The 16,089-nt window shown below is 38.7% G+C and overlaps 1 protein-coding gene across 1 annotated transcript in view; it reads right to left on the bottom strand.

The window, feature by feature from the left end:
- crsp7 (cofactor required for Sp1 transcriptional activation, subunit 7) overlaps positions 1 to 13,330 on the bottom strand; it is a 30,626-nt gene extending 17,296 nt beyond the window's left edge. The window contains exons 1-2 of the mRNA XM_062022226.1: positions 13,119 to 13,330; positions 11,080 to 11,154 (exon numbers count right to left, since the gene is read on the bottom strand). Of these exons, the coding sequence (XP_061878210.1) occupies positions 11,080 to 11,154; positions 13,119 to 13,190 (147 nt within the window). The 5' untranslated portion in view covers positions 13,191 to 13,330. The remainder of the gene's footprint in view (positions 1 to 11,079; positions 11,155 to 13,118) is intronic.
- Positions 13,331 to 16,089: the final 2,759 nt, after the last annotated feature.

The following is a 16,089-nucleotide window of genomic DNA, read 5'->3' as shown; positions in this document are numbered from 1 at the left end:
CATATACTCATATATATATGTGTATACACATATACACACACACACACATATACTCATATATATATATATATATATATATATATATATATATATATATATATATATATATATATATATATATACTCATATATATATATATATATATATATATATATATATATATATATATATATATATATATATACTCATATATATATATATATATATACATACATACATACATACATACATACATATACATATGTGTATATATGTATACACATATACATATATATACACACACAGCCTATTATTTGTGCACCATTGACAAGTGATGTACCGAAAACGCCATCACATAAAAAAGACTTTGATTACCAAAAACAGTGCTACCGAACCCGGATGTACACACCACTGTCTGGAGCGTTGTCAGCATGTCTGTGATGTGGGCGCAAGCAAGCGAGCAAGCGAGCACGCGCACACGCGCGCGCACACACACACACACACACACACACACACACACACAGCCTACTATTTGTGCACTATTGACAAGTGATGTACCGAAAACGCCACCACCGAAAAAAGACTTTGATTACCAAAAACAGTGCTACCGAACCCGGATGTACACACCATTGTCTGGAGCGTTGTCAGCATATCTGTGATGTGGATGTAACCAGATATACCCGTAGACAGCGATCTCCAAAATGTGCAAATATTAAGAGGACAGTGGCGGCTTTTAAGAAGAGAAAGCCCGACGTCATGCTTGCTGCAGCTTAAAGGGAACGTGAGCTGGGTTTAGACCAGACCTGGGCATTGTGCGGCCCGCGGGCCGCATCCGGCCCTTTGTACGTCCCTGTCCGGCCCGCGTGAGGCCAATTATAAATTACAAAATACATTTTAAAAAGCATCTATTTCGAGTGTGCAATACAACGGTGCTGCTTTTGTTTTGAAAAGCGTTATTTGTATTACTTCCGTGTGGACGTATGCTCGTGCGCGCAGCGGCAATCTCAAATTACAAAATAAATTTAAAAAAACATCTTTGTCGTGCGTGCAATACAACTGTGCTGCTTTTATTTTGAAAAGTGTTATATGTGCGTATGTCCTGTGAGGGAAGGCGCACAGCGACAAGTGATGCCCGCTAAAAAGAGAAAAGTTGATGACGAATGGCGTGTTTTCAACAAGACAAGTAAAGGTAAAGCTGTGTGCTTATTTGTGGTACACACGTTGCTGTGTTTAAAGAATATAGTGTAACGACCTGCTGAAGTAGATGTTGTCTTCTTGAGTTGCGTAAATGAGTGAGGAGACGTGCGTGTGGAAGGAACGAGATATGTTGAGCTGTGTTAGTATAGCTTGCTCAATAAAAGTTTAAAAAGAGCGTCAGACTTGATGTGCACTTCTTCTGGACGCTACAATTGGTGGCAGAAGTAAAACTTTGCGCATACTGCACTGTTTGTGTGCTACGTCATCGGGAGGTACGTGCCACGTGAGGAGCTCGCCGCAAAGAGAGAGAGAGAGAGAGAGCGTTTACAGGTGCAGCCACGCTGCTTGCCACGGGGGGAATTCCGCCCTCAATGAAGACTCCCAGGTTTGATGGCAAGGCGAACTGGGAGGCATTTCATCCCACTTCTGACATCAATTGTAGCGTCCAGAAGAAGTGCACACCAAGTCTGATGCACTTTTTAAACTTTTATTGAGCAAGCTATACTAACACAGCTCAACTTATCTCGTTCTTTCCAAAAGGAAAACCAATCCTCACTCCTCATTTCCGCAACAGCAACGCTTCCTCCTTCTTCGCCAATCACCTTACAGGCGTGCTACGTTCACAACGTTTTCTTATCTGGTTAAATAAAGGTTTTACAACAAAGAGGATGCAGGATAAAGTGACAGAAATTGAAATTTTTGTATTGTAATATACATCAGGAAGTGTTGTGTAAGAAAGTGTTAAAAATAAAACCATCAAAAGCCATCTGCTTTTGTATAAAGATAAGTTAGGTTAAATGAAAATATTATTATTATTATCTATCTTACGGTATATCAAAAATAATTTGAGCAAAATTTAATTGAAATATTGTCAGTGTGGCCCTCCAGCAGTGCTCGGGTTGCTCATGCGGCCCCCGGTAAAAATTAATTGCCCACCCCTGGTTTAGACCCTCGTGAGACAGGTTAGTTTTACCCTACTGATGATGTGTTATTGCAATAGTAGAGTCTCTAAACACAACTACGTTCTATAATAACAATCGGAAGAAGAGACTAGATTGGTTGCTAATTGTTTTTAATACAAAAAAAGAAGAAGTCATTAAGTCTGTAAACACTTGAAAAGATTCTCAATAAAAGTACATTGTACAAAAAGCAAACAAATTGAAATGACAAAACGATTTAAATTTTTTTTTAGGACTAATTAATACTAAATTTATTTTAAATGTATACATTTTTTGAGCCTTTTAAAATAAACAGTAAATTATGCAAATTACTTGATGATGTCATTGTGACCACGCCCCCCACCACCACAAGTATCTTGTCAGTTTAGGGTAAACCCTGCATTACCAATAGTACGGCAGTGTCTACGCCTAAGGCACACCCTTTATTTATTAAACATTAAATAGCCTTATTTTATTTAGACGACAGCATACAATCCAAGTCTCTACATATTCTCCCATGCTTTCGGTATCGGAATGGCGATTGCATTAAACAGCATGTATGTACAGAAATGTACTTAATACTTGTGCCACGACTTTTAACCTAATGGATCATTCTGATAGATTGGTTGCATATGACGTCTCGTCGGGTTGCTGTGCCTTAAGAACATGGTGGGCAAACAGCGTAGTCTCGGCGAGAAGTCAAGTACAAGCAGAACAAATACATGCCACGTTCTCACCTGTGTAAATTGTTAAAATGGTGATTTTGGAAAATGTTACAACAGAGAATCTAAGATTGTCCATCATAAAAGTCATAAAGTTGTTAAAAACAACATCAAAAGAAGGGAACAGTCAATCTTGTCGAGTGGAACGTAGTCTGAACTAGGGATGATGTTTGGATAAGGAATTATCGAGTTCGAGCCTATTATCGAATCCTCTTATCGAACCGATTCCTTATCGATTCTCTTATCGAGTCCAGATAGGTTGTTGTATATGGAAAAAAAAACACAATATTTGGTTTAACAAAAGCTCACTTTTATTATATAATAAAAAAATAAAATCTAATAAATAAATAAATATTGACTGTTACCCACCTAAAAAAATAAAATAAAATAAATAAATATTGACTGTTGTTATCCAAAGTATATTAAGTGGGATTTTTCAGAGAAACAAATATATACAGTAACACAAAAACAACCTGTCTCTGTGATCACTATAGGTGTATAAATAATAATATAGTGTTAAATAAAATCAGTCCCTTGGGCACAAAACTGAAAATAATACAGCTCTCCAAAAAGTGCACTTCTGCTGCTATTTGACATAACTGTTTGTTATGATGCTTTGACATTTTTGCACTTTATTTCTTTATTGAAAGAAAATTCTATGAAGAGAAAAGTTATTTGCAAATGTGGTTACAATGCTAAAAAATGAAAAGTTAAAGCTAAAAAAAGAGCTAGAGAATATAACTACACTACCCAGCATGCAACGGGAGTTACGAGCATGCGCGGTAGCCCCGAAAAGTGTTTCATGTTACCACGCTGTGAAAGTAAACGTCAAGAACTCAGCCAACACGCCTCGTCTGCATTATTTATAATTAGACAGACAACACATCTACAGTGTGATTTTGTTTTGTTTACAAGGAAAGACAAACAAAAGTTAAAAAAGGGAGATATGTTGTATATATATGTATGTGCTGCAGTTGTTTTAAGAACGTTGCGACAGCTGCCGTAAAGGAGGTGCGTTGCTAGCCTGGTTGCTATGTTTCCGGTTGGTCGTAAAAGTGTTCGTCATGTGTTTTACCCTGCTAAAATCTCTCAGTAAAGTTATTCGATGGATTATAGCTTTTGTTTTGAACTTTATTACACCTTGGAACGCTTTTTCCCGTCCATTGTTTTCCTGCTTTCCCTATCTGCGCTTAATGACTGAGCTATGTGACGCCATTTCTTGTGATGTCCCGCGGAGCATTTCTGGTCGGGACGGGATTCAAATAAAGAATCAACTCTTTTCCTTTACTATAGTGGTCTCGATAACGGGTACCGGTTCTCAAAAAGGGATTCGAGTCCGAGGACTCGGTTCTTTTCTTATCAAACAACTGGGAAAACCGGTTTCGAGTATCATCCCTAGTCTGAACACGCAGAGTTCGCAGTGGCTACTTCTGTATGAACTTAAAAATAAACTGCAACAGCCAGTCCCTTTTATTTACCTTTCTTATTCCACATATACTTAAATATGAGCAGACGTCTTTAGGAAACATCAAAAATAATAAACCCGATTGCATCACAGAAAGTTTGTCAAACAAATCCACCGTTCGAACAAACCTTTCAGAAGGTGATCGCTGCAGACACGAGCGTGGTCCGACTGTACTCCACAAGATGAAAGCGACATGTTTTTGACAGCCATTTCTCTCGACGCGCTTTTTTCATTGTCCTGACTTTGTTCCCTTTATAAACTACTTCTAGCAGGATTTTTTTAAAATTTTTTTTTTTTTTAAAAGGTTCTTCCCTAATTCTCGGTTTGAACGCTTGGAACCGCACTTTCAGCTGGGACTCTTCACTTAGTAACGCGTCTTCCACTTGATTTATCGCCTAGGCTCAAGCTTGTTTGCCCTCCATGTGCATTGCACTGACTTCATATGCAACCCAGCAAGAGTACCGAGTAGGAATTAGTGTTGTTTGTCCTTAAACCACTATTTTGGTATCGGTACCAAAATGTATTTCGATACTTTTCGCTACTTTTCTAAATAAAAGGGGACCACAAAAAATTGAATTATTGGCTTTATTTTAACAAAAAATCTTAGGGTACATATAAACACATGTTTCTTGTTGCAAGTTTGTCATAAATAAAATAGTGAACATACTAGACAACTTGTCTTTTAGTAGTAAGTAAACAAACAAAGACTCCTAATTAGTCTGCTGACATATGCAGTAACATATTGTGTCATTTATACACCTATTATTTTGTCTACATTATTAAGGACAAGTGGTAAAAATTGAATTACTAATCTACATGTTCATTTACTGTTAATATCTGTTTACTTTCTATTTTAACATGTTCTATCTACACTTCGGTTAAAATGTAATAATCACTTATTCTTTTGTTGTTTGGATACTTTACATCAGTTTTGGATGATACCACAAATATGGGTATCAATCCGATACCAAGTAGTTACAGGATCATGCATTGGTCATACTCAAAGTCCTCTTGTGTCCAGGGATGTATTTCCTGACTTTATAAGCATAATATAAATGTTTTTTAAATCAAAAATATTTTGTGATGCTAAAAAATATCTGTGTAGATACGCTCCTGCACTCGGTATCATTACAGTGGATGTCAGGTGTAGATCCACCCATGGCATTTGTTTACATTGTGACGCCGGTGAGCTACGGTTTGTAGTGAAGCATGTTTAGCTATTCCTCGTCCTGCAGGGATGATACTTGTAAGAAACGTACTTTATTTGTCGCCATGGAGGCGAGGATTAGTGTTATAGAAAAAGCTACAACACTGCAGACTGCGGATGGACTTTAGCTGCTAGCTAGCTAGCCATGTCTTAAAGGCCTACTGAAATGAATTTTTTAAATTTAAACGGGGATAGCAGATCCATTCTATGTGTCATACTTGATCATTTCGCGATATTGCCATATTTTTGCTGAAAGGATTTAGTAGAGAACATCGACGATAAAGTTCGCAACTTTTGGTCGCTGATAAAAAAAGCCTTGCCTGTACCGGAAGTAGCGTGACGTTGCAGGTTAAAGGGCTCCTCACATTTCCCCATTGTTTACACCAGCAGCGAGAGCGGTTCGGACCGAGAAAGCGACGATTACCCCATTAATTTGAGCGAGGATGAAAGATTCGTGGATGAGGAACGTGAGAGTGAAGGACTAGAGTGCAGTGCAGGACGTATCTTTTTTCGCTCTGACCGTAACTTAGGTACAAGGGCTCATTGGATTCCACACTTTCTCCTTTTTCTATTGTGGATCACGGATTTGTATTTTAAACCACCTCGGATACTATATCCTCTTGAAAATGAGACTCGAACGCGAAATGGACATTCACAGTGACTTTTATCTCCACGACAATACATCGGTGAAGCACTTTAGCTACGGAGCTAACGTGATAGCATCATGCTTAAATGCAGATAGAAACAAAAGAAATAAGCCCCTGACTGGAAGGCTAGACAGAAGATCAACAATACTACTATCAGGAGACACCGAACCAAACACTGGACCTGTAACTACACGGTTAATGCTGTGCCGAATGTCGAAGCCTAGCAATGCTGTTGCTAACGACGCCATTGAAGCTAACGTAGCTACGGGACCTCGTCAGAGCTATGATAAAAACATTAGCGCTCCACCTACGCCAGCCTTCATCTGCTCATCAACACCCGTGCTCACCTGCGTTCCAGCGATCGACGGCGCGACGAAGGACTTCACCCGATCATCGATGCGGTCGGCAGCTAGCGTCGGATAGCGCGTCTGCTATCCTCAAAGTCCTCCTGGTTGTGTTGCTGCAGCCAGCTGCTAATACACCGATCCCACCTACAGCTTTCTTCTTTGCAGTCTCCATTGTTCATTAAACAAATTGCAAAAGATTCACCAACACAGATGTCCAGTATACTGTGGAATTTTGCGATGAAAACAGAGCTGTTTGTATTGAGATACAATGTGTCCTACTTCTGTTTCAACCATTGACGTCACGCGCAAACGTCATCATACGTTTTCAACCGGAAGTTTCGCAGGAAATTTAAAATTGCACTTTATAAGTTAACCCGGCCGTATTGGCATGTGTTGCAATGTTAAGATTTCATCATTGCTATATAAACTATCAGACTGCGTGGTCGGTAGTAGTGGGTTTCAGTAGGCCTTTAAAGCACCTCTTCCTGAGGTTGTTTTAGTGTTATAACTTCACCTTTATCTTTTGTTTTTAAGCCAAAATGCGTCCATTCTCCCTTTTCTGTTTACACACTGTATCTGCTTGTAAGTACTCCGTGATTGTGCGTTGCCGAACATGCTCGTAAAACCAGCAAAGACACAACGTGACGACGACGGGGGGTGGGGGACCGGTACTTTTTAGAGGCGGTATAGTACTGAATGATTCATTAGTATCGCAGTACTATACTTGTACCGGTATACTGTACAACCCTAGTAGGGATGTAATATCTTACGGTACACTATTGTCACGGTATTAAGGCCACGGTACGATATTGTTGTGGTATCATCCCAAAAAAAAGCTGTGGTAAAAATACCATAGTGTGTAAAATAACGAGGCAGGAATTTTTAGGATAATCGCACTTACTGTACTTGAACACAACCATAATGCTCAAATGTTCTCATCACATTTATTACTATACTGACATTTATTTTTTAAGCGCAAAGAATAGTTCTGGAACATCCACCAAAACCTTCCAGTTGAGTGTCTTTAAAGTGACAATGCAAACATCCAGTGTAACAATGTAAAACAATGTTCGGTTTAGCGTCTTTTAAGTTTTATTTTCTAAGAATTAGTGCACATTTTTGTTTTTGAAAAATGCTGATTGTCAGAAAAGTTAACTGACAATTGTACTTTTAATCCGGGGTGATGGCTTATCAAGTAGCTGCTCATATCAGTCGGGACGGCGTGGCGTGGCGAAGTTGGTAGAGTGGCTGTGCCAGCAATCGGAGTGTTGCCGGTTACTGGGGTTCAATTCCCACCTTCTACCTTCCTAGTCACGTCCGTTGTGTCCTTGGGCAAGACACTTCACCCTTTGCCTCTGATGGCTGCTGGTTAGCGCCTTGCATGGCAGCTCCCGCCATCAGTGTGTGAATGTGTGTGTGAATGGGTAAATGTGGAAATACTGTCAAAGCGCTTTGAGTACCTTGAAGGTAGAAAAGCGCTATACAAGTACAACCCATTTATCATTAATTTATTTATTTCCCGCGGTGCGCCGTGGACTGGCTTGGTGTCAGCTTGGAAACGCATGAGACAAAGACAGCACGCTTTGCAGTGCGCAGACTATTACCTCCGCCAAGTAGGTTATGTTTTGCCAAGGTTTGTTTGTTAAAACAACTCAAAAAGTTATAGACTGATTTTGATTAAATGTCATAAAAAAACTATTCCACACATCTAATGTGAACACACTTCTCCCTTTTACAGCGTTCCACACCCCCACCTTGCCGGACCCGGAACGAGCCAACGCAAAAATGCGAGATAAAAATATTATATATATGTGGCCAAATCCTCATCATATTTCATGCACATTGAGATCAATTGAGGAGACACAAACATGACACGGAACAATCTAAGCAGTGAGACAAAAATGAATATTATCAACAACAGTATCAATATTAGTAACAATTTCATCAAAGCAGTGATTAAAAATCCCTCATTGATATTATCAATACAAACATTAATTTAAAAAAATAAATACAAAAAATGAACGATAGTGTCACAGTGGCTTATACTTGTATTACATCTCATAAACTTGACAACACATTGTGTCCAATATTTTCCACAATGATATAATAAGTCATATTTAAGGTTCATTTAATAGTTAAAACAAATATAAATAATGGATCCCATATTCCAATATATGACTCATTATTATCTAAACTAAATGCAGTTTTTTCTACTGATATCATCTCCATAGCTTGTGTATACCAGTCAGTATGAGTTGGACTATCAACATCCATCCATTTTTTTAATATTACATATACATATGCATATACAATATACATGCATATTGAAAGAAATGCATTTTTACTCTTTGATGACACGTTACTAAATTGATGGAGATTCCCAAGAATACAAGTTTGCAGTGTCATTGGGATGTTTATATTAAGGACTGTGATTGCTTCTTTTGTTGTTTTCAACCATAACTCTTTTATTCTCTGACATTCCCACAATAAATGAACAGAAGTTGCCTCGGCTGCCCGACACTTCATACATAACTTGCTATCTACTACACCAATTTTAAACAGCTGAGATGTAAAATACTATATATATACTAATCCATTCAATATCTTAAATAGAGTCAGCTTATTTTTAATGCTTCTAAGGCTTATAAATAAATGATAGATGGGTTATACTTGTATAGCGCTTTTCTACCTTCAAGGTACTCAAAGCGCTTTGACAGTATTTCCACATTCACCCATTCACACACTGATGGAGGGAGCTGCCATGCAAGGTGCTACCAGCACCCATCAGGAGCAAGGGTGAAGTGTCTTGCCCAAGGACACAACGGACGTGACTAGGATGGTAGAAGGTGGGGATTGAACCCCAGTAACCCGCAACACTCCGATTGCTGGCACAGCCACTCTACCAACTTCGCCACGCCGTCCCTTATGAGATGCGATGTAAGTGTAAGCCACTGTGACACTATTGTTCTTTTTTTAAATTTATAAATGTCTAATGATAATGTCAATGAGGGATTTTTAATCACTGCTATGTTGAAATTGTAACTAATATTGATACTGTTGTTGATAATATTCTTTTTTGTTTCACTACTTTTGGTTTGTTCTGTGTGGTGTTTGTGTCTCCTCTCAATTGCTCTGTTTATTGCAGTTCTGAGTGTTGCTGGGTCGGGTTTGGTTTTGGAATTAGATTGCATTGTTATGGTATTGCTGTGTATTGTTTTGTTGGATTGATTAATTAAAAAAAAATAAAAATAAATAAATAGATTTTTTACAAATAATCGATTCTGAATCGCACAACGTGAGAATCGCGATTCGAATTCGAATCGATTTTTCCCCAAACCCCTAATATATATATATATATAATTTTTTTTCAATTCTTATGGCTCCCAGCCATTAAAAATTTTGAAAAAATAAGGCATATATAAATCTATTTTTATATACTGTATATGTGGCCAAATCCTCATCATATTTCATGCACCGTGAAATCGTTATTATGCTTATAAGCAGGGGCGTCCAAACGTTTTCCGCTAATGGCCGCACACTGAAAAATAAAAGCATAAAAAGGGGCCATTTTGATATTTTACATTTTCAGAATCAACACAATGTATATCATTTTTTAAACTCTTAGGGCCCCCAGCCATTAATTTTTTTTTAAAATATATAAGTATATGTTTTTTTTAAAATTCAACGCTTACATCTCAGGTCCATCTGTATAAAGTATTTTTTGTTCATGTTTATATTAAATGTCAGAAAAAAACTATTCCACACATCTAATGTGAACACACTTCCCCCCTTTTATAGTGTTCCACACCCCCACCTTGCCGGACCCGGACCGAGCCAACGCAAAAACGCGAGATAAAAACTACACTCACCAAGTTTCTGTTTGATACCGTCACACGTCGCGGCATTATGGTGCGTTCAATTTGTCTTGGAAGTTGACGTCACAGCAGAGTTGTGAGCGTTCCAGTTACGAGGTCAAAAACCAAGAAGGCCACATCCACAAGGGCTATTTTTGGCCCTTGCCTTGTCTGAATGGGAAAAATTTAACTTTCTGCAACCTTCAAAGACAGTGGATGAATAGGAAATAGACGCTGTTGCTAGCAATGTGAAACATATATATATACCACTTGAAATAAACGTAGTTTACACTACAGTAACGTTACCATATAAACATCTAACAATAAATCGTAAATGGCTGATTTCGTGCGATAAAAAATAATAAGAGGTGCAACTAACGGATATTATAGAAGCAAATATCATTGTTTACATACAGAGCAGCCATCTTTGAAGCCAACAAAGGGTTGGTGAGAATGCCTCGACTTTCCGAGTCGGAAATCCAACCTCGAGGGGCGAATCCAGTTGAAATTCCGACTAGAAAGTTGCAAGTTGTGACTTCCCACTACAAAAGGGAACGCACCATTATTGTGAAGGTTTTGAAACCGCAATCCTACAGTATCTAAAATACTGTTACATCCCTAGTACCCAGTTGTCTGTTGGGAAGGTGCTTTAAGCGCTGAACAGTGGAAAGGAGTACAATTCCAGATTTTTTTTAAAAGTACACAAAGTGGAGTCAATCTCACCTCAAGTGCTTCTTTGGTGATAGGATACTTCTCCAGACAGGTAATCACCTCCAGTACAACCACCATATTGCATATCTGCAATGGAAACAAAGTGCATTAAGTCTACAGTGAACTTTTTTTTTGCAAATAATCATTAACTTAGAATTTAATGGTAGCAACACATTGCAAATAAGTTGTCACAAGGGCATTTTTACCACTGTGTTACATGGCCTTTCCCTTTAACAACACTCAGTAAACGTTTGGGAACTGAAGAGACACATTTTTGAAGCTTTTCAGGTGGAATTCTTTCCCATTCTTGCTTGATGTACAGCTTAAGTTGTTCAACAGCCTGGGGTCTCCGTTGTGGTATTTTAGGCTTGATAATGCGCCACCCATTTTCAATGAGAGACAGGTCTGGACTACATGCAGGCCAGTCTAGTACCCGCACTCTTTTACTATGAAGCCCCGCTGTTGTAACACGTGGCTTGACATTGTCTTGCTGAAATAAGCAGTGGCGTCCATAATAACGTTGCTTGGATGGCAACATATGTTGCTCCAAAACCTGTATGTAGCTTTCAGCATTAATGGTGCCTTCACAGATGTGTAAGTTACCCATGTCTTGGGCACTAATACACCCCCATACCATCACAGATGCTGGCTTTTCAACTTTGCACCTATAACAGTCCGGATGGTTCTTTTCCTCTTTTGGTCCGGAGGACACGACGTACACAGTTTCCAAAAACTATTTGAAAATGTGGACTCGTCAGACCACAGAACACTTTTCCACTTTGCATCAGTCCATCTTAGATGAGCTTGGACCCAGCGAAGTCGGCGGTGAAGTCATTCATTTCATATTAAGCTCAGGTATACACATTTTCTGATGAAAAAGACGTTGCTTGGATGGCAACAAATGTTGCTCCAAATCCTGTATGTACCTTTCAACATTAATGGTGCCTTCACAGATGTGAAAGTTACCCATGTCTTGGGCACTAATACACCCCCATACCATCACAGATGCTGGCTTTTGAAGTTTGCACCTATAACAGTCCGGATGGTACTTTTCCTCTATGGTTCGGAGGAAACGACATCCAGTTTCCAAAAACAATTCGGAAATGTGGACTCGTCAGACCACAGAACACTTGTCCACTTTGTATCAGTCCATCTTAGATGAGCTCGGACCCAGCGAAGCCGACGGCGTTTCTGGGTGTTGTTGATAAATGGCTTTGCATAGTAGAGTTTTTAACTTGCACTTGCAGATGTGAATCTGTCATAAGTTATGAAGTGAATGTAACAGTCATTCATTTCATATTAAGCTCAGGTATACACTTTTTCTGTGACGCTCCAAAAAAAAGATCTGGTGTGCAAACTCACGACAACGTGAGAGTAACGGGGCAGGTTAGCAACAAGCTACCAGACCTTAGCTTCCCAGTCAAGAGAGGGGTCGTTGGGGAAAGGAAAAAAAAGTACACGGCAACGTGACAACTCTTCAAAACTTGGCACACAAAAAGACAAACGGCGGGTTGTACGAACTCAACCGTCATTTGTGTCACACGCCACGGAGCGAGTGTTTGTGGACACTTACCTGCGTGAACGTTAGCTCGCGATGCTAACGCTACCAAGTTGAGACGGAAGCCTGGCTGGAGTTCGCTACACTTCTTTAACGTGGAACTAGAACCGTATAAACGGCCAGGAGCCTCAACTCTGGTCCGCTTGATGGATATAGATGGCGTGTGCCGGTTTTTAAATCAACTAAGCGTGTTATTCTGAGGTGACATGCTACTTCCTTGCTAGCTAGCACGCTACATGCTAACAGGCTAACTGCATCCAAGCTTGCTCAATTAGCCCCCCAAGCTGTCAACTTCAGTGACCGGCGCCTCTACTCCTTTTTTGGGGGGAGACATTCGCCATTGTCGGCGCCGACGACAACCGCGAGTCATAAAGACTTCAAACAAATGAAGGGTGAAGAGTTGATTGGGTTGGCACAGAGGACTTGCATGTAAACATGCTAACGTTAGCTCCGTGGTGACTTTTTTTTTCCTCCCCTGGTAGCCCCGACTCACATTGCTCTGACTGTCGATGGCCTGCAGCAGCCGGTCCCTCATCTGCTGCGGGGTTGCCGGGACCGTTGTCATCGCCTGGATGGAGGGAGGAATCCTCCAAAATGGAAACCGAAAGACAATAGTGACTCAAAAGTGACTCGCCAGGCGTCCGCGCGGCATGTCGCTTTTTTTTTTGGCCCCCCCCTCTCCTGCCGGCCAGTCAAGGTAGACAAGTGAGTCCCCCCCGCCCCCCCACTGAAATAACGCGTGTTCTGCGTGAGCGTGGACCGCAGGGTTGCTGCCTGCTCGGCGCTCTGGCGACTCACTAGCAGCTGCTGGCTCGCTCCGCGGCCTCGCGGTGCATGCTGGGATGGCTGGTGTGCGCTCTGACGTCGGCGCGGAGCGGAGTAAACATCCCCGCAGTGAGTGCAGCCTCACTCCCGGTCGCCTCCTTTGTGCGTCCCCCCCCAACCCCCCGGGGAACACCTTTCTTTTCCTGCGCGCACACCAGTCATTATTGTTTGTCAGTAGTTGTGTTTATTGTTTTGTCGTATGTGTGGCCAAATCCTCAGCATATTATGCTGATAAGCAGGGGCGTCCAAACGTTTTCCGCTGAGGGCCGGACACTGGAAAATAAAAGCATAAAGGGGCATTTTGATCTTTTTTAATTTTCAAACGCAATACAATATATATACGTTTTTTTTAACTCTTAGGGCTCCCAGCTATTAAAAACATAGAAAAATAAGGCATATATAAATATATATATATATTTTTGTTTTGTATATATGTGGCCAAATGCACCGTGAAATCAATATTAGGCTTATAAGCAGGGGCGTCCAAACACACACCGGAAAATAAAAGCATAAAGGGGCATTTTGATCTTTTTTAATTTTCAAACGCAATACAATATATATACGTTTTTTTTAACTCTTAGGGCTCCCAGCCATTAAAAACATAGAAAAAATAAGGCATATATAAATATATATATATATATTTTTTGTATATATGTGGCCAAATGCACCGTGAAATCAATATTAGGCTTATAAGCAGGGGCGTCCAAACACACACCGGAAAATAAAAGCATAAAGGGGCATTTTGATATTTTTTAATTTTCAAACGCAATACAATATATATACGTTTTTTTTAACTCTTAGGGCTCCCAGCCATTAAAAACATAGAAAAAATAAGGCATATATAAATATATATATATATATTTTTTTTGTATATATGTGGCCAAATGCACCGTGAAATCAATATTAGGCTTATAAGCAGGGGCGTCCAAACACACACCGGAAAATAAAAGCATAAAGGGGCATTTTGATCTTTTTTAATTTTCAAACGCAATACAATATATATACGTTTTTTTTTTTAACTCTTAGGGCTCCCAGCCATTAAAAACATAGAAAAAATAAGGCATATATAAATATATATATATATATATATTTTTTTGTTTTGTGTATATGTGGCCAAATGCACCGTGAAATCAATATTAGGCTTGTAAGCAGGGGCGTCCAAACACACACCGGAAAATAAAAGCATAAAGGGGCATTTTGATCTTTTCTAATTTTCAAACGCAATACAATATGTATACGTTTTTTTTAACTCTTAGGGCTCCCAGCCATTAAAAACATAGAAAAAATAAGGCATGTATAAATATATATATATATATATTTTTTGTATATATGTGGCCAAATGCACCGTGAAATCAATATTAGGCTTATAAGCAGGGGCGTCCAAACACACATCGGAAAATAAAAGCATAAAGGGGCATTTTGATCTTTTTTAATTTTCAAACGCAATACAATATATATACGTTTTTTTTAACTCTTAGGGCTCCCAGCCATTAAAAACATAGAAAAAATAAGGCATATATAAATATATATATATATATGTATTTTTTGTATATATGTGGCCAAATGCACCGTGAAATCAATATTAGGCTTGTAAGCAGGGGCGTCCAAACACACACCGGAAAATAAAAGCATAAAGGGGCATTTTGATATTTTTTAATTTTCAAACGCAATACAATATATATACGTTTTTTTTAACTCTTAGGGCTCCCAGCCATTAAAAACATAGAAAAAATAAGGCATATATAAATATATATGTATATATATATTTTTGTTTTGTGTATATGTGGCCAAATGCACCGTGAAATCAATATTAGGCTTGTAAGCAGGGGCGTCCAAACACACACCGGAAAATAAAAGCATAAAGGGGCATTTTGATCTTTTTTAATTTTCAAACGCAATACAATATATATACGTTTTTTTTTTAACTCTTAGGGCTCCCAGCCATTAAAAACATAGAAAAAATAAGGCATATATAAATATATATATATATATATATTTTGTATATATGTGGCCAAATGCACCGTGAAATCAATATTAGGCTTGTAAGTAGGGGCGTCCAAACACACACCGGAAAATAAAAGCATAAAGGGGCATTTTGATATTTTTTAATTTTCAAACGCAATACAATATATATACGTTTTTTTTAACTCTTAGGGCTCCCAGTCATTAAAAACATAGAAAAAATAAGGCATATATAAATATATATATATATATTTTTGTTTTGTATATATGTGGCCAAATGCACCGTGAAATCAATATTAGGCTTGTAAGCAGGGGCGTCCAAACACACACCGGAAAATAAAAGCATAAAGGGGCATTTTGATCTTTTTTAATTTTCAAACACAATACAATATATATACGTTTTTTTTAACTCTTAGGGCTCCCAGCCATTAAAAACATAGAAAAAATAAGGCATATATAAATATATATATATATATATTTTTTGTATATATGTGGCCAAATGCACCGTGAAATCAATATTAGGCTTATAAGCAGGGGCGTCCAAACACACACCGGAAAATAAAAGCATAAAGGGGCATTTTGATATTTTTTAATTTTCAAACGCAATACAATATATATACGTTTTTTTTAACTCTTAGGGCTCCCAGCCATTAAAAACATAGAAAAAATAAGGCATA

The sequence above is a fragment of the Entelurus aequoreus genome, linkage group LG16 (assembly GCF_033978785.1).
Source record: "Entelurus aequoreus isolate RoL-2023_Sb linkage group LG16, RoL_Eaeq_v1.1, whole genome shotgun sequence".
NCBI lineage: Eukaryota > Metazoa > Chordata > Actinopteri > Syngnathiformes > Syngnathidae > Entelurus > Entelurus aequoreus.
This window is presented reverse-complemented; position numbering and strand designations above follow the sequence as displayed.